This window comes from Mirounga leonina, unplaced genomic scaffold, assembly GCF_011800145.1.
Source record: "Mirounga leonina isolate KUSES-001 unplaced genomic scaffold, KU_Mleo_1.0 Mir_180, whole genome shotgun sequence".
NCBI classification, from domain to species: domain Eukaryota; kingdom Metazoa; phylum Chordata; class Mammalia; order Carnivora; family Phocidae; genus Mirounga; species Mirounga leonina.
In genome coordinates this window covers 4,337,906-4,355,071 of record NW_023270469.1, presented here as the reverse complement: position 1 = coordinate 4,355,071, position 17,166 = coordinate 4,337,906, and the positions used below count along the sequence as shown (strand labels likewise).

The window sequence follows — 17,166 nt, the reverse complement described above, 5'->3', positions numbered from 1 at the left end:
AAAGAAAGAAAATCTTTAAAAAGAAAATCAGGAGTAGAGCCGGTAACCTGTGTTTGCTGGGAATTTTGATGCATGCTCCTACCATTGACAGTGACCCCCCCCTTGCTACCTTGGGGGTCCTTTCTTCACATCCTGGTGCCGAGTTCTTTACAGGTATGAGCACCTTTGATCATCACCAGGTGGGGACAGTCCTTCCCTCCTGAAGGGGGATCAGGAGGTGCATCCCAGCACGCAGCACAGATGGTGTGAACCGTGAGCTCACGCATCACATGGGTGCATATAGACACGTGCATGTGTGTGCACCTGGTTTGAGTGACGAGAGGAACATGCACCAAACTCCTCATGGCTAACCCTGCGTGGGGATGACAGCTGACTTCTTTTTCCCCTCTTTTTCTTTTTTAACCTTCTGTAGCTTTTCAGATCTTCTACAGTAAAAGGGTTTTTTAAGAAATTTTTTTGTATTGCTTTCCACCTTTTTCTCCAGCCCTTTACTTCTCTCCTATTCTTTCTGGAACCTGTCACATCTTGCTCGTGCTGAGATTCCTCCTCTGTTGTTCAGGGCAGTGGGCGGCTTGGCCAGCGCGTTCCAGGCCTTTGCCATGAGTAGATGGGTGTACAAATCCTCTCTGCTTAAAAGGGGTTACAGATTTTTTAAATGTTTTAATACCTTCAAATCTTTTTTCTTTCCTCCAAAGACAAGAGTAATATATTCTCATTGAAATAAATTATGGAAGTGTAACTTTAAAAATGGGAGCTCCTTACAATTCTGCCCCTCTTCTCTCCTGACCCATCACCACCCCCACCCCCCACCCCCCACCCAGCAGTCTGGGATGGAATATTCCAGGTTCTAAATATGCACATGGCAACATATGGGGTGGTAGTTTTAAAACTAGGCCGTGCTGTAGATAGTGTTTGTAATTTGCTTTTTTTCCCCTTACGGTGACGTCTTAGACACCTTTCTGTATGAGCTCATACGAGCTCATTCCTGCCCGCCGTGGGCACTCAGGCTCAGTGCTAATGCCATGGACAGAGAGACTCACAGCGGCACAGCGCCTTCTGCACAGAGCTTACCGTCTACGGGAGACGGAGCTTAAACACACAGGAAAACAGGGGCTTTAGGTTCCCCTTTATGAGCCATGTGCAGCGGTGAACTCAGCAGAAACGGTACGTGCCCGTTAAATCGACCTCTAGCGCGCAGTCCCGCACGCACAGGTGGAACGGGGCCTGGGCTATGCCGGGTTCGGGCCACGCGCTGGCCTTAACAAGGATCAAGGATCCGCCTCAGTCCTTCCACGGGCTGTGTGGTATTCTGTCATGTGGCCTTCCTGTGATTGATCTAACCCGTCCTGTATTGGTGAGCAGTAACGGTCCACCAGAAAGAGCCCCGCCGTGAGCATCGCTGTGTGCACGAGGTGACGGTCACCAAGAGCTGAAGCATCCAATGACAGCGGACTTTTTTTCTTTTCCAAGGACCAGGAAGACATTTACTTCATGAAGGGGGCCTTTGAAGAAGTGATTAATTACTGTACCATGTACAACTCCGGAGGCATCCCCCTTCCACTGACCCCCCAGCAGAGATCCTTCTGCCAGCAGGAGGAGAGGAGGATGGGGTCGCTTGGCCTGCGTGGTCAGTACCTTTGGTCCCCAGCCCCGAGCTTTAAGTTCAAGTGCACCACTGACTTTTCAAGTGCATTGATGCAGGGTTCTTAGTAAGGGGATTGATCAGAACAGCAGCCGGGCAGTGTGCTAATGAAAGTAAGGCAAACATGGAATCGATGGGTAGATGAAAGACAGACAGCCGCCCCCCCCCCCCCCCCCGCAAGCCCAGCCACCAAATGACACCAGTTAGTCCGGACGCAGCTCATGTGTGTGAGAAAAGCTGGTGCCTCCCTGCTGACGTTTCTAAGACAGATGAATGAGGCGTACCGGAAACACTGATTTTCCTGATTGGTCGTCTTTGCTCATTGCTTACCATCAGGAAAACCCAAAACTCTTTGAAATCAAGGCAGACATTTCATTCCTTGGCCATTTCCAGTTTTCCGCACCAGGGGCAACGCCTCCCCTGACGAGCTGAACATGAAAGCTCACGTTTCCCAGAGCGCTGTTTGTCAGCCTGTCCGTTGTCAGAGGAAGTATTTAAAAACACTCTGGAACCCTTGTCTTCTCTCTCTGGGGACAATGAGAAGCTTTGGGCTGGGTGCCAGTTGCCTTGGTTTTTCCCTTCAGGAAAGAGACATGATAAATTGCTAGCAGCTTGCGGACAAGCGTACAAAGTGAGGATGTCCCGGTCTGCTGAGATGGAGCCGAGCAGGGCGGGGAGGGCAGCTTTGGGAAAGGGAGGAAGGGTACCACGGCCCCTCCAGTATCAGGAAGGTGACAAAGTAAGGTCATTCTCACAACACCCCCTCCAGGAGCATTGGACCCCGGAGTCAAGGCCAGGACAAGCCAGCAGACAGCCTGTACCCCATAGTGCCCTCCTGCACCTTTTCTTCCCCTGCAGCTGCTCCCCTAAAAGGGCAGGTGGCAACAGCAGAGACCAGAAGAGCCGTTGGGACCGTGCCATCGCTTGCCAGCTCGCAGATTTCATTCTGGTCCCTCTGGTTGGGGTGTGGTTGGGATTTACGCCACCAGCGGACAAAAGTCTTACTTTCTGCCGGTCAGGTTGTCTCTACATTTCTCTCTACCTCGGGGCCAGCCATCCAGAGCCCCGGGGAGCCCCGCGCAGGCAGAGGAGGATCTGGGATGCCGAGGGGCCGGGCTGCCTGGGGACTTCCTGGCCCTCGCCCCCCGTGGACCCTCTGTGGCTCTTGGTGTCTCCTCAGTGCTGGCCCTGGCCTCTGGGCCCGAGCTGGGGAGGCTGACTTTCCTGGGGCTCGTCGGGATCATCGACCCTCCGAGGACTGGAGTGAAGGAAGCGGTGCAGGTGCTCTGTCAGTCGGGCGTGTCGGTGAAGATGATAACGGGCGATGGCCTGGAGACCGCCTCCGCCATAGGTAAGCGGGGAGGGCGGGCGGCCAGCGGGTCCTCGTCGGGACTGTGAGCTTCGAGGACCAGCGCTCCACCTTCACACGGTTGGCCCTAAAATGTCAGCAGATCCTCCGAAGGGGGCAGAGCCTTAGTGCCCGCTGACAACCTCCCGCGTGCTGGGGGCCTTTATCCCCGAGTTCACACCCCCTTCCCAGGCAGCGGCATTCCCCGTGTTCACTTCTGGGCTGGCTTCTGCCGCGTGCCGTGTGCCCACAGGTCATTGAGCCCCTCTGACCTCCAGGCTCTTCGCCCACAGAGGGCCAGTAGCCCTCCTCCTCTCATTCTACTTAATACCATAATGAGGGCGTCACACCTTGGTCTGCTCCCCGCCCTGTCTCAAGGCACCCGGCCCTGAGAAAAGATTAGAGGCTCCAGAATCAGACAAAACCATATCTGGTTCCAGCATCAGCCCTCAGCAGCTCTGTGACCTTGGGGAAGTCCCTGCCCTCCCTTTCCTCACCTTTAAAGAAGGGATAACAAGGCCTCTGTTGCAAGTTAATTGCGTGGATGGCATTGAGATCTTGTGACAGGGCAGGTGCTCAGTGCATGATGTCATCATGGTTTTCTCATCATTCTCTGTGGCCCAGGCAGGGCCTGGGGGGCAGGCAGGTGCAGTGAGGGGTGGGCACAGGAGCGGTCTCAGGCTTGGGAGCAAGTGCTCAGAATGGATTTTCGGCACCGTGCAGGAAGGAACATTGGCCTTTGCAACGGGAAGCTGAGAGCCATGTCCGGGGAAGAGGTGGACAGTATGGAGCAGGAAGAGCTGACTGACCACGTCAGAAAGGTGGGTTCCTCCCAGGGGGTCTTGTTGCGGGGCAGGGGGTAGTTTCAGCTCCAAGTTCACGGATTCTGCTCTTCTGCGTCTCTGTGTCCAGGTATCTGTCTTCTTCAGGACCAGCCCAAAGCACAAGCTCAAAATCATAAAGGTAAGCTGGGTGCCTCATTTGTCTGTTAGAGTCAGTCCAGGACGATGGGGGGTTCTGCTCCAGGGCTCAACCTGGTGGGAGCCTCAGCCGTCCTCAAACTGGCAGGAGGAGAACAGGGGGATCTTTGCCACGTTCACCAAAAACAGGAGCAGGGATTGGGTGGTGCAGAGAGAAGAATAAAAAGCAGCTAGCCTCTGTTAGCCGAGTGCTCTTTGGCATCGTTCTCATTACTCACCTCCAGGCCTCAGTTTCCCCATCTGTAAACGGGGGAATGAATGTTTGAATGATGTCAGCTAATTCACAAGGCTGGTGAGAGGACTAGAGGAGGCCAGGCCTTGGAGTGCCTTGCGCAGCGCCTGGCACACAGCGGGTGCCCAGCAGAGAACGGATGTGGTTTTCTGTCGTGCAGGGAGGAGGGCCCTGCCGCTGTGCTCGGCCTCCCACCTGTACGCGCTTTGAAGATGTGCTCTGTAGCTCCGGGCTGTTTTATCCTTTATGCTATTTGGGGGGGTTTTAGTTCTCGGGAGCAAATCTCCATGCACGGCATTCCTAAGAGAAAACATTAGTACTTACTGGGCACCGTGTGGTTTCAGGGGTAAGGTGACTTTTCTTTGTTAATGGAGATGGATAACACACATGAGCCTCACACCCGCGGTCTTAGTGGAGCTCTCAGAGGAGGAGGGACAGTTGCCCCCACTTTGCTGACGGAGAAGCTGAGGCTGAGAGGTTCAGGGCTTGCTCAGTTCCCACAGCTGGTGCAGGTGGGGCTGGGATTCAGACCCCAACCACCTGACTCGAGAGAGGGGCTTCTGCTGTTGGCCATGCGGTGGGAGAGGCAGAGCATCCAGAGGGAAGCAAGGTTCTGGAAGGGCTGCAGCCTCCACTCGCCTCTTCCTTACCAAGGCTTTGCAGGAATGGGGGGCGATCGTGGCCATGACAGGGGACGGGGTGAACGATGCGGTCGCCCTGAAGTCCGCGGACATCGGGATTGCCATGGGGCAGACGGGGACAGACGTTAGCAAAGAGGCTGCCAACATGATCCTCGTGGACGATGACTTCTCAGCCATCATGTAAGTTGCTCCGTAGGTGTTTCGTTTCGTTTCATTTTTTAGTGGCAGAAATGCCTGGCGTAAGCAGTTGCCCATCCCCCAAATCTGTTCTGCTAGGGATACGGGTGTCCCAGGCCCAAGAGCACCTGGGGGGGATGCTACAGACACGTGCAGCAGGCGCTACTTGCAGCCCGAGGGCGCATCTGGCGGGAACGCCGGGGTCAGGTGGGCGGATGGAGGCGCACGCCCGAGCGGTCGCTGCAGCGTTGATGGGGAAATCCTAGACCGCCCTGGCTGCCGACAGCGAGAGCGGGAGGACTCCGAGGCTTTTGAGAATGAGGTTTTGAGGGACGCATCAAAGACACAGAAATGCCACGCTGTAGTGTTAAGTAAAAATCACTGAAAGTGAACGTGCGTGGTTTGAGTCTAGGGTCGTGTTTGCACCGACACGGACGTTTCACGCGTTGAGGGAGACAAGGCAGGAATGTCTGTGTCGCTGATGTGATCTTGAGCTGCCAGGATGACAGAGCACCTGTTCTCTTCACTTTTTTCTGTTTTCTTAAAAAAAAATCGCCTGCCCTCTAGATCTAATTTTAATCCATTCTAGTTAAGTCTTTCCTCATAATTGAAGTAATTGGGGGTGGGAGCGCCCGAGGGTGCCGGTCAGGACCTCCTCCGCGGGCATGGCCTGGAGCAGGAGGGCAAACAGGAAGTGGTGCGCAGGCACGAGGCCATCTCTGGTGACACCATCGCTTCCTGTCGCCGCTAACGCAGGCACCCGAACCTTTCCGCCGGGCCCATCTTTGTGCATAAACACTCTGTCCTCTCTTGCAGGAATGCGGTGGAGGAAGGCAAGGGGATTTTTCATAACATCAAAAACTTCGTCCGGTTTCAGCTGAGCACGTAAGTCCAGGCCAGCGGCCCCCAGTGCCGTCAGGTGCTGCGCGCCCGTCTGGCAAGCAGCCATCGACCGTCCCTGTGTGTGCCCCGCAGGAGCATCTCCGCCTTGAGCCTCATCACTCTGTCCACTGTGTGCAACCTGCCCAGCCCCCTCAACGCCATGCAGATCCTGTGGATCAACATCATCATGGACGGGCCACCAGCACAGAGGTGAGGCTCCGGGTTGGCTGGGGAACTGCGCCACTTCCACCAGGCTGCCCCCCGCTGCAGCCTCGGGCCCCTGCACAGAGTGTGGGTGCAAACACAGTCACTGTCCCCAGGAGTCCTAGGGGGGAAGATGGCCAGCGGCATGCCCTAGGCCTGGGAGGAAGCGCCTGTGTGTGCAGCCAGGGTCAGTGGGGGATGCTGTCCCTGTGCAGCTCCAGGGCTCAGCCCCTCTCTTCAGGTCACCGCCTCCAGGAAGTCCTCCCTGATTACTCTAACAGCAGCCTCCTGGCTCTCATTCACCTCCCTGCTTTATATTTCCCTAGGGGAGAAAATATGCACGTATGTCCTTGCTTATCTGATTAAGATCTGTCCCCCCTTGGGCAAGGTTTGTGGTTTTGTTCCCTACGGTATCCCCAGCTCCTAGAATTGTGCTTGGCACACAGTAGCTGGTCAATGAGTTATTTGTTGGATGGATCAGAAGGGAGCGTTAGGCTAGCCGAATGGTGCAGGAGAAAGAATGACCTCCACGAGCAGGGGAGGCACAGTGTGTGCCGTTTCATCTGATTATATTTGATACATGTTACTAATATTAATTCAATATCACCAGTTACAGCTGCCAAGGGCAAGAGTCCTCTTTCTATGCTGGGAATAGTGCCAGGAGTGAAGCGGGGTCCCCCCCAGTGCCCCCCCACCGCTGTTTTAGTCTGCTCAGTCAGTGGGGGGCTCTGTGGTGGATCCCATTTCTCCAGCCCGCTGTGGGAACCCAGGGTGGTTCCAGGACCGTGGTGTGGCCGGCCCTGGGGGAGGGTAGGGCTGCCCGTGGGGCCCAGACCGGGGCGGGGGGGGGGCACCATGGAAGGGGCTGGGCTGTTAGGGAGGGGGCAGAGGGTGTGAGGGGAGGCTTCCAGTGCAGACAGAGGGCCCCGGCTTGCGTGGACAGCCTGGAGGCGCTGGGCCCCAGCTCCCCAGCCCCCCACAGCCCCGCTGTGCCTGCGAAGCTGACCAGAGAGCCTGAAAGGATCGTGCTCCGCTCCAGCTGCGCTTGTTCAGCCACTGCCCGGCTGTCTGAAGTGACCCTTCTCGGTGGTTAACGTCAGGGCGCCCCACGTCTTGTTCCGAGCAGCTTGGGGGTAGAGCCGGTGGACAGAGACACCCTCCAGCAGCCCCCACGGAACGTCAAGGACACCATCCTCGGTAGAGCCCTCATCCTCAAGATCCTCCTGTCGGCTGCCGTCATCATCAGCGGGACCCTCTTTATCTTCTGGAAAGAGGTGAGGCAAGTCCTCCCTGACTTATTAAGCCGGTATTCGCTAAGCCCCTGAGGTAGCAGACTCGGGGCCGGGGGTGTGGACAGTCCCTGCCCGGCCGTGGGGCGCAGGCTCTGAGGGGGGGAGACACGTGCACACGCACAGGGGGCTGTCAGCGAGGGAAGACAGGGGACCCGGGGCGGCCCACAGGGGGGGGATGGGCTGGAGGATAGGAGGCCTCCCAGGCGTGGAAAAGAAAGGAGATTTTATTCTAAATGGGACCCGAAGCTGCTTTCTGTTCTCACGGCAACAATTTGAAATTTACTGAAAGGAAGTTTATTCCCTGGAGGGGAGTATTTGCAGGAACTTAGGGGTCACCTGTTGGTGGCCTCCGTGCCACCATGCAGGGCTCTGGCTGGAGAACTTGTTGCCACGTGCAACAAGAGGGACGGGACACGGGGTCCCCCACAGGTTCTCAGTTTTTCTCCAGAGGAGCAGCCTTGCTTTTTCCCAAATTCTCACCTGCCAGGCAGGGGAGGCCTCCCCTTCCTCCAGCCTGTGTGCTCCACCTGGTGGGGACAGGGACCCCGGCCCTCCTGGGCTCACACAGTGGCCCTCAGCAGAGGGTCCCCACAGCAGCCTCCACCTCTCCGGGACCTTGGGCCTCCACCAGGACTCCGGAGTCGGGCTCTAACTCACATGCGCCACCCCCCGCGCCCCTACCTGGGGAGTCTGCCGAGAATCGTGGTCCAGCCGACAAGCCCAGGCAGGGCGGGCTCCCCTCCACCTCCCACAGGCAGGGGGAAGGGCGGGGGAGAACGTGCGTCCCTCTCACCTGCGGCTCCAGGCCCGGCCCTGAGAGGTCAAGGGGAAGGAGACCTGCCTCAGGTCCTGAGCAGCAGTGCGCAAGCCAGGGAGGGTCTCCGTCCCCTACCTTCCTCTGGGAAGGGATGTTCTGCTCAGGGGCTGTAGCAATGTCCCCTCCTAGGAGACCAGGTCACCTGCTGGAGGAAGGGACGTTCCCTTTCTCTGCGCAAGGTTTCGGCTCGGGTGTGGGAGGCAGCTGAAATTCATGAGTGCGGGCTGCTGGCCCCCCCAGCTGTCGGGGTTGATGGGGGCGGTGGTCCTGAGACCAGTGTCACCTGTTACAGCAGCTGCTTCCAGCCCGAGGGGAGGTTCCGGTCCGTTCCCAGTAAGGGTGCTCCCCGCGGGGTGGTTCAGGACGAGTTCATTGCGGGAAGCGCACCGCCTTCCTGGACCCGCTCAGCCCGTGCCTTTGTGTTCCAGATCCCCGCGGACAGGGCCAGCACCCCACGCACCACGACCATGACCTTCACCTGCTTTGTGTTCTTCGACCTCTTCAATGCCTTGACCTGCCGCTCTCAGGTGCGCCCCGGGCTGCCCTCTCCTTCCTCCCCTGCAGGACCCAATCCCTTCTCAGGGAGAAGCGCTGAGCCAACACGTGTCCTCTCCTCCGCAGACCAAGTTGATATTTGAGATCGGTTTTCTCCGGAACCCCATGTTCCTGTACTCGGTGCTGGGGTCAATTCTGGGGCAGCTGGCCGTGATTTACATCCCGCCCCTGCAGAAGGTCTTCCAGACGGAGAACCTGGGCGCACTGGGTGAGTGGGAGGGGTCAGCACCTGCCCCCCCATCTGCCTGCGCACTGCGGTGGGCACGGAGTGGGAGCGCGATGTGGTCGGGGAGGAGCACACAGGGAACCAGAGAAAGAGGCACCTCAGCCAGGAGGACCACCGCGGGCAGCAGGGGACACAGGCTCCTGGCCCCCTTGTCCCAAGGCTGGCGGCTCACAGCATATACAGCAAGGCCCTGGGGCTGGACCGTAGGGGGCAAGTCTGGGCTCCTTCTGCCCCCAGTGGCAATGGGCACCATGTTCGTACTGAAATGGTGGCAACGGGCAGCCAGGGAAGGTTCTGTGGGGTCAGGGCAAGGTCTAGGGATTGACCCACTGGAACGAGTCAGGGAGGGCTGCCCGGGGCGCCCGAAGCAGGGGTTGGGGCATCTGCCCTCACGATGGTTGGGAGGAGGATGAGGGGCCTGTTCTAGCTGAGGTGGGTGACATCCCCCCACCCCCAAGCCCAGAGCCACCTGGAAACAGGGAGGTCGTGGTGGAGCTTGCTCTGCCGCATCGTGCACGCTGGGTTGAGATCTGCTTCCGGGAAGGGAAAGGTCTGGTCCGCAGCTCCCGGGTCCTCCCCGCTCACCTCCGGGGTCTCTGTGACTAAGGGCAAAATGGAGGAAAAGGAGCTCCGGGCCGAGGCTCCTGCAAGCGGGCGTCATCCTGTCCTCTCTGACCCCTTTTTTCCTTTCCCCTTTTGGCAGATTTGTTGCTTTTAACTGGCTTGGCCTCATCCGTGTTCATTTTGTCAGAGCTCCTCAAACTATGTGAAAAATTCTTCTCCAGAGCCAAGCCAGCCCAGACTCACCCAGAAGACATCTAGTGGACCGCACCTGTGTAAAATCCCTATTTTTACGTGACTCTGGCCCTTCCCCAGCCCCTCGTCGGCGGGGTGCTTTTAGGACACGGTGCGGCCGCCTCCCCCCTTCCCCCCGGCTCTGCCCCGGGCTCGAGGACGGGCTGGGAGCAGACGGCACAGAAACACCTCACTATTTATTAAACCACAGTGATTTGTACGAACCTTGGCCGCCTTCCTCGCTGTACCACAGCGGCCCACGGGTGAGTAAGATGGGGGGCCAAGGCTTCTGGTTGCTCTGAGGCCCCGTCTCCTCCCCCATCAGGTGGGGGCAAGCAGGCATTTTGGGGTGTGCTGGGCCCGCGCCTGGTTCGTTTTCCCTACAAGCGGCCACGTGGGAAACCTTATGCCACTTCTGGAAATCCACGAAGCCTGTTGTTCCCAACCACGTCCCGGGCGACCAACAGTCCAGCCCTGAGCAGCCTGAACCAAGCCGCCGTCCTCTAAGGTCCACAGTAAAGGGCCTTTCCCTTGGGCCCCAGGACCCAGCAAATTTCCCGGCTGCCTAAGGATGAGCCCCAGGACTGTTCATAAGGGAGGGCAGCGGCCAGGCAAGAAGCTGCCACAGAGGAGCAGCATCCGTGAAATGAGGCCACAGCTGTAACCACTAGCCCCTGCCCCCTGTTATTAGGATGGGGACAGGGAGGAACACAGCCGTGTCTAAGAGACTCGCTCACACTACTGAGGGGGCTGGCGACTCAGGAGCACGCCAACATGAGACTCCTTCCTTCCCGGGCATCCCAGGCCTTTCTCTTAAGCCTTCAACTGATTGATTGGATGAGGCTCACCCACGTTATGGAGGCAACCTCCGTGATCCAAAGCCAACTGATTGAAATGTTAAGCACACCTAAAAAATCTCACGGGAACAGCGAGACTGGTATTTGACCAAACAGCTGGGCACCACAGCCTGGCCAAATTGACACAGAAAAGTAACCCTCTTGCTCAAAACCGGCTGCCTGGGGTGGTGACACCTGGGCCAGACCAGGGAGAGGGAGGTCAGAGTGGACCCCTGCAGCTCCCAGGCAAAGTTCGGAATCCTCGGAAGGAAGATGCATGGCCTGGGGTCACTATCCTCCCTCCATAACCCCTGCTGGTGACACCAGAGTTAAAGGAAGAGACACGCATGTGCCGTCCCTATGAAAGTATGATTGAGGGGGGCTGCCCAAGAGGAAGCCATTCGGGCGGGGCTGATACTGGCTCAGCAGCTGCCAAGCCTTGGTAACTCCTGCCCGCCCCCCCCCACAGCCTGCTGCCCACCGTGGCTCTAAATCAGGGGCGCCTCCAAGCACCATGCTGCCCCTTAAAAAATAATCAAGAACCACCAGGGTCGACTGATACTTGCAGTAACAACATAAAAAAGTACTCTTCATCCTTAATACCACACAAAACAGCCCAAGGTAGACTGTGAATGTCAAAGATAAAATAATAACAACTACGAACAGGGACAGGTGAAATCTTACTAACCAAGACCCAAAATGCTGACCGTAAAGTAAAATGGATAAATCAGACTACACGCAAATGTAAACCATCTTTTCATCAAAATATAGCAGACTTGAACACTGTTAAGCAACTTAGCTTGACTCCCATTTATAGAATGCTCACCCCTCAGCAGCAAAGGGACATTCACCAAAATAAAAGTAGGAAACAGCAGAAATCAGTTAAGTCAAAGATTTTTGATGAAAAAAATCAAATAAAAGCTAGTTCTTTTAAAATCTCAATAAAATCGCCAGTCTTGCCAGAGGTTTATCCAAGGGAAAAAGATACAAATTGCCAATATTAGGGACAAAGGTGGTTGATCATGCCAGCTCCCTCGAGATAGTCCAACAGTAATACTGAGAATCTCAGGCACAGAAATTTAACAAAGGAAATAAACCAATTCCTTGAAAACCACAAACTATTGCAACACATTAATATGCAGTAATCTGATTAGTCCCAAAACGTCTAAGGACAGTGACGTAGTTTAAACTGTTCCCCCAAAAAGGAAATGTTGTGACTCTGGACAACAATTCGGAAGCAAGTTAATGAAGAAAACATCGTCATTTCAATAAATGGTGTTGGAACAGCAGAAAGAGCCACCCTCGACTCAAGCCTCATGCCTTCCACAAAAATGAACTCAAAATGAGCCACAGCTCAAAACCAGAAGAAAAACAGGGAAAAAAATCTTTGGGATCTAGGATTAGGCAGAGTTCTTAGACCTGACCCCACAAGACCATCCCTAAAAGATAAAAGAAACTGAGTAAATACACTGTAGTGGAATTACTGGGTCATATGGTAATTCTGTTTTTAACTTCCTGAGGAACCAACGAAAATGAAAACCCTAATTCAAAAAGGTATTTGCCCCCCCATGTTCATTGCAGCATTATTTATAATAGCCAAGACATGAAAGCAGCCTCGCGTCCATCCACGGATGAACGGATACAGAAGATGTAGTGTATATACAGTGGAGTATTACTCAGCCATAAAAAGAATGAGATCTTGGGGCACCTGGGGTGGCTCAATCAGTTAAGCGTCTGCCTTCGAGTCAGGTCATGATCCCGAGGTCCTGGGATCGACCCCGTGTCGGGCTCCCTGCTCAGTCGAGTCTCCCTCTCTTTCTGCCCGCCCCCCCCCGCCCCCACCCCTGTACTCATCCTCAAAATCTTAGAATGAGATCTTGCCATCTGCAGAAACATGGATGGACCCAGCAAGTATAATTCTAAGTGAAATAAGTCAGAGAAAGACAAATGCCATATGATTTTGCTCATAAGTGCAATCTCAAAAACAAAGCAAATGAAAAAAGAAAAAGAAGACACAAACCAAAAAACCGACTCTTAACTACAGAGAACACACTGATGGCTGCCAGAGGGGAGGGCGCGGGGGATGGGGGTGAGTGGGGGGGATGGGGATTAAGAGAACATTTACCATGAGGAGCACAGAGAAATGTACAGAAGTGCCCAATCACTATATTGTACACTTGAAACTGGTATGACACTGTATCTTCACTCTCCTGGAATTTAAAAATAATTTTTTAAGTACACTGCACTTAACACTGAGAAATACATAGAATTGTTGGATCATATTGTACACCTCCAACACTAAATTATACTTGAATAAAAACATAATTGTTTAAAAATCCAGGAAAAAATAAAGGCTCATTGAATTTCATCAAAAATCAAAACGTTTTGCCCAGGATAGTCACTATTTAAGAGAATTGGGGAAAAAAAAAACCAAAAACAAAAACAGACTGGACAACAAATATTTTCAAATCTCATACTCAAAAATGAAAATAGACTTTAATCCAGGATATTTTTTAGACACTTAAAATTTAACACTGAAAAAAAAAAAGTAGGAACAGGGCAAAAGCCTTGACCTGAGTCTTCACCAAGGACGACACACACAGGAAATGATGTTCCGCCTCAGCCTGCAAGGGGATACACTACACACCTATCAAAGTGCTGGCGAGGACAGGAGCGACTCCCGCGTGTTGCTGGAGGGCAGGTGCGTGTCACGGCCACTCTGCAGAGCAGGCTGATCGCGTCCCATCAGGTTAAACACACACTTAGCTTGTGACCCAGCAATGCTAGGTCCTAGGGTCCCAGACACGGACCCTCACGTGCACACACAAATCTGCACATGCTCAGGGCACCTTTACTTGTACGAGCCAAATCTTAGAACAGCCCAAACATGGTTCTGTGGGGGAATGGATGGAGGAACTCGGGAGCACCCCCACGATAGAGGACGCCCTGGCCATGAGGAGGAGTGGACATGGGAGCGGACACGTGGCATCCTGGGCTGGTCTCATGGCTATCATGCCGAGTGACAGAAACCAGTCTTACTGGTTATGTACTGTATGGTTCCACTGACCTAACATTCTCTAAGCGACAATAAGGGTGACGGAGAATGGAGGAGAGGCCACCAGGATGCAGGGTTAGGAGGGCGTGCCTATAAGCAGGGGAGCAGAAGGGAGTTTGGGGGGCCATGGAAGAGTTCACATCAACAGTGGTGATGGTCACATGAATCTATACACGAGATCAAGTTCCACAGGGCTGGTGCCGGAGGTCCCCAAGGCCACCCCCAGGCTTGGTGATTCTCTAGAAGGACTCACTGCGGGGAAGGCCCGGGAGCCCTGTTCTTGGAACACTCTCAGATTCTACCCTCGGGCTGGTTCTGATTTGTACCCTTCCCTGTCATAAGCCTGACCAACAGTACAGTGGGTTTTGGTGAGTTCTGTCTTTTTAGTGAATTATCCAACCCAAGGGTAATGTGGGGAACCCTCTGAACTAGTAGTGGGTATCAGAAGGCTTGGGCAGCTTTGCCACCAGGAAGACTGTGCCCTTAGCCTTGCGTTTGCCTAAAAGCAGGTGGCATTCGAACAAGGTTGGTGTTTAGCTGAGAGTATTGTATCAACACCAATGTCCTGGTTTGGGCAACTGTGCTAGGGGTAGGGAAGACGTTTTTATTAGAGGAAGCTGGGTGAGGAGTCCACAGGCACTCCCGGGACTCTAGGTCAATCTAAATTATTTCAAAGTTTATAAAAAAAAAAAAAAAGACTCAAAATCGAGCTACAATCGTCAGGCAAACACCACACACACTGGGGTGACACAATGTCAGACAAGGTGAAAATCGAGGCCAAAAGCATTAGGTGAGACAGGAAGGGAATTTAATGAGACGCAATCACCACTAAAACCTCAACGTTTTATCTTGAGCGTCCAAATTCATAGAGCACCATATGGAAAATGTAGCAAAGCGCACGGAAAATTCAGTAGGAGACCAACTGGCCGTGGGTAAGGACACAGCTAAAACTCAATTCTTCGAATCACTAATCAGCAAAACTGAAAATCAACACTACCATTTGTAGGAAAATTCTCCAGCACACCAAAATTTTAAACCTCCTGGGTCTAAGGAGAAATCGGAGTAAGAACAGCAGAAAATCTAGAAGCCAACCATGAACACACGCCTCAGAATCGACCCAGTGCCGCCAAAGAAGACAGAGCTTGAAGAAGAAAGTAACACCTCTGCTTATATACCTACTTCCACTCTTTTTTATTTAGTAATTTGACAGTCAACTCAAATTTGTAAAAAAAAAAAAAAAAAAAAAAAGCTGGAGAAGATAACAAGCACAATTAACTTCAAAAAACAAAACTGGTACAACGTCATGTAGGAAAAGTGACAGCAATTAAAAACCCACAACTACAGCAGATTTCACGTATTTCGCTTAATACTACGTAAAGTCATTTGAAGACTTATATAAAATGAAAAACTTACCAGGAAATTTAAAAATCTGGGACGCCTGGGTGACTCAGTCGGTGAAGCGTCTGCCTTCGGCTCAGGTCATAATCTCAGGGTCCTGGGATCGAGCCCCGAGTTGGACTCCCTGCTAAGCGGGGAGCCTGCTTCTCCCTCTGCCTCTCCCTCCTCTCCCCCTGCTCCTGCATTCTAATAAATAAAAAAAAACTTAAAAAAAAAAATTTAAAAATCGTCAGAACGAACCCCAGCAGACATTTAAAACCACCCAAATGATAAGAGACATGGATGAGGTTCTCAAGTGCTCACCCCTCCTTGCCCACCAAACCAAAAAGTTCCTGATGAATTTTACCCATACCTTAAGGGACTCTCATTTGCTTTTGTTCTAGAACCTGCAGAAAAGCAAAGTTCTAAATTGTTTTTGTAAGCTTAGCACAATGTTAAAGCATGACTTACATAAAATCAGACCCCAACAGAACTACACACCAACTCCTTTGCACACACAGCTACAGAAGTCCCGAATGCGGTCCAACTGAATTCACACACTCGAAGCAGGTCAGTTAACATACAGACGTAGCTCAGTGTCTGGCGCCCTACTGATTTGATATTCCTTATTTAAAACCTCTGAATCAGGCAATCATGGGTGTTAAAACTTTTTATAAAATTCAACATCCGGGGCGCCTGGGTGGTTCAGTCGGTTAAGCGACTGCCTTCGGCTCAGGTCATGATCCTGGAGTCCCGGGATCGAGTCCTACATCGGGCTCCCTGCTCGGCGGGGAGTCTGCTTCTCCCTCTGATCCTCCTCCCTCTCATGCTCTCTGTCTCTATCTCATTCTCTCTCTCAAATAAATAAATAAAATCTTTGAAGAAAAAAAAAAATTCAACATCTGGACAGAAACTCTTAACATAAATACAAATAAGGAATACTTCTTTTACACGAAAATCTATCCTGCTTCATGACAAAAGACCAGAGGCGTTTCCATTTAAGTCAAGAGTAGGAAGCGGGTATGACTGCTACTGAAATTCTGGAAGTATTTGCTGATACAATCAATCAAGAGAAAGAAAAGGTCTAGAAATTGTGAGAGTAGGGAAGCTATCCCCATCTCCAGGTACACAATCATAGGAAGTGCACTCAACACATTGTAGGTATCAGTTACAGCTGTTAGGCTGCAGGGAAAAAGAAGAAATCACGGGAGGCAAAAACCAGCAGCACCGGACCTGGAGATTCATTAGAAATGTCCACTCTCAGCTCCCTCCCCAGCCTAAGGAGTCAGAAACTCTGGGGGTGGAGCCCTGCCACCTGCCCTTCAGCACGCCTTCTAGAAGATTCTGACACAAACCCAAGGTTGAAAACCCCCCGATCAAAGAATTCAGCAAGGTAGCTGGGTACAAAACTAGGTAGAAGAACTTAAAAACCTTCCTATGTTCAATCAGTCATCAGGGAAAAAAGTCCACGTCCAGTACCAGCAGTAATGAAATCTAGGTGGCACACGTAGATGTTCCCGTCCTCGGGGGAGGGAGGAAGCCACCTCTGCCAGGTGTCAGTTCCGCCTACGCTGGTCCACGTGTAAGGCTATCTCCAAAATGCAACCATCAAACTTTTTAGAAGGGTTCCCCAAGGTCAGAGAAAACAAACAGGCAAGCATAGGAAGGAAATTTCCAAAACAGAGAAGTCATCGGTGAATAGCTTTGACCCCTTTAAAACATGAGGCAGAGACTGAAGTTCATACAGAAATGCAGGGGTTGAGAAAGTGGTCCTCTACTCCCTCCCCTCCCCTTCTTTGGGGGTGGTGGGGAAAGGGCAGGCGAGGAGAGAGAGAAAATCCCAAGCAGGGTCCATGCCCAACACATGCCCTGACATGGGGCTCGATCTCACGACCCTGAGATCATGACCTGAGCCAAAATCAAGAGTCAGAGGCTTAACCGACTGAGCCATGCAGGCGCCCCAAGAAAGTAGTACTTTAAGTCAGTGGGAAAGAAACATACCATTAAATATAAAAGATACTGGAATTCATTTTGGGGCAAGATAGAGGTACATTTTAAATTACATTGTGAATGGATCAAAAATTTAGAAGGAAAAATGGAAAGCAGA

At 52.9% G+C, this 17,166-nt stretch overlaps 1 protein-coding gene across 1 annotated transcript in view; it reads left to right on the top strand.

The window, feature by feature from the left end:
• ATP2C2 (ATPase secretory pathway Ca2+ transporting 2) overlaps window positions 1-10,388 on the top strand; it is an 81,142-nt gene extending 70,754 nt beyond the window's left edge. Inside the window, exons 18-28 of the mRNA XM_035024509.1 lie at window positions 1,471-1,627; window positions 2,823-2,993; window positions 3,714-3,811; window positions 3,903-3,953; window positions 4,857-5,023; window positions 5,837-5,905; window positions 5,996-6,112; window positions 7,233-7,380; window positions 8,644-8,742; window positions 8,837-8,978; window positions 9,700-10,388. Of these exons, the coding sequence (XP_034880400.1) occupies window positions 1,471-1,627; window positions 2,823-2,993; window positions 3,714-3,811; window positions 3,903-3,953; window positions 4,857-5,023; window positions 5,837-5,905; window positions 5,996-6,112; window positions 7,233-7,380; window positions 8,644-8,742; window positions 8,837-8,978; window positions 9,700-9,818 (1,338 nt within the window). The 3' untranslated portion in view covers window positions 9,819-10,388. The remainder of the gene's footprint in view (window positions 1-1,470; window positions 1,628-2,822; window positions 2,994-3,713; window positions 3,812-3,902; window positions 3,954-4,856; window positions 5,024-5,836; window positions 5,906-5,995; window positions 6,113-7,232; window positions 7,381-8,643; window positions 8,743-8,836; window positions 8,979-9,699) is intronic.
• The last annotated feature ends 6,778 nt before the right edge of the window (window positions 10,389-17,166 follow it).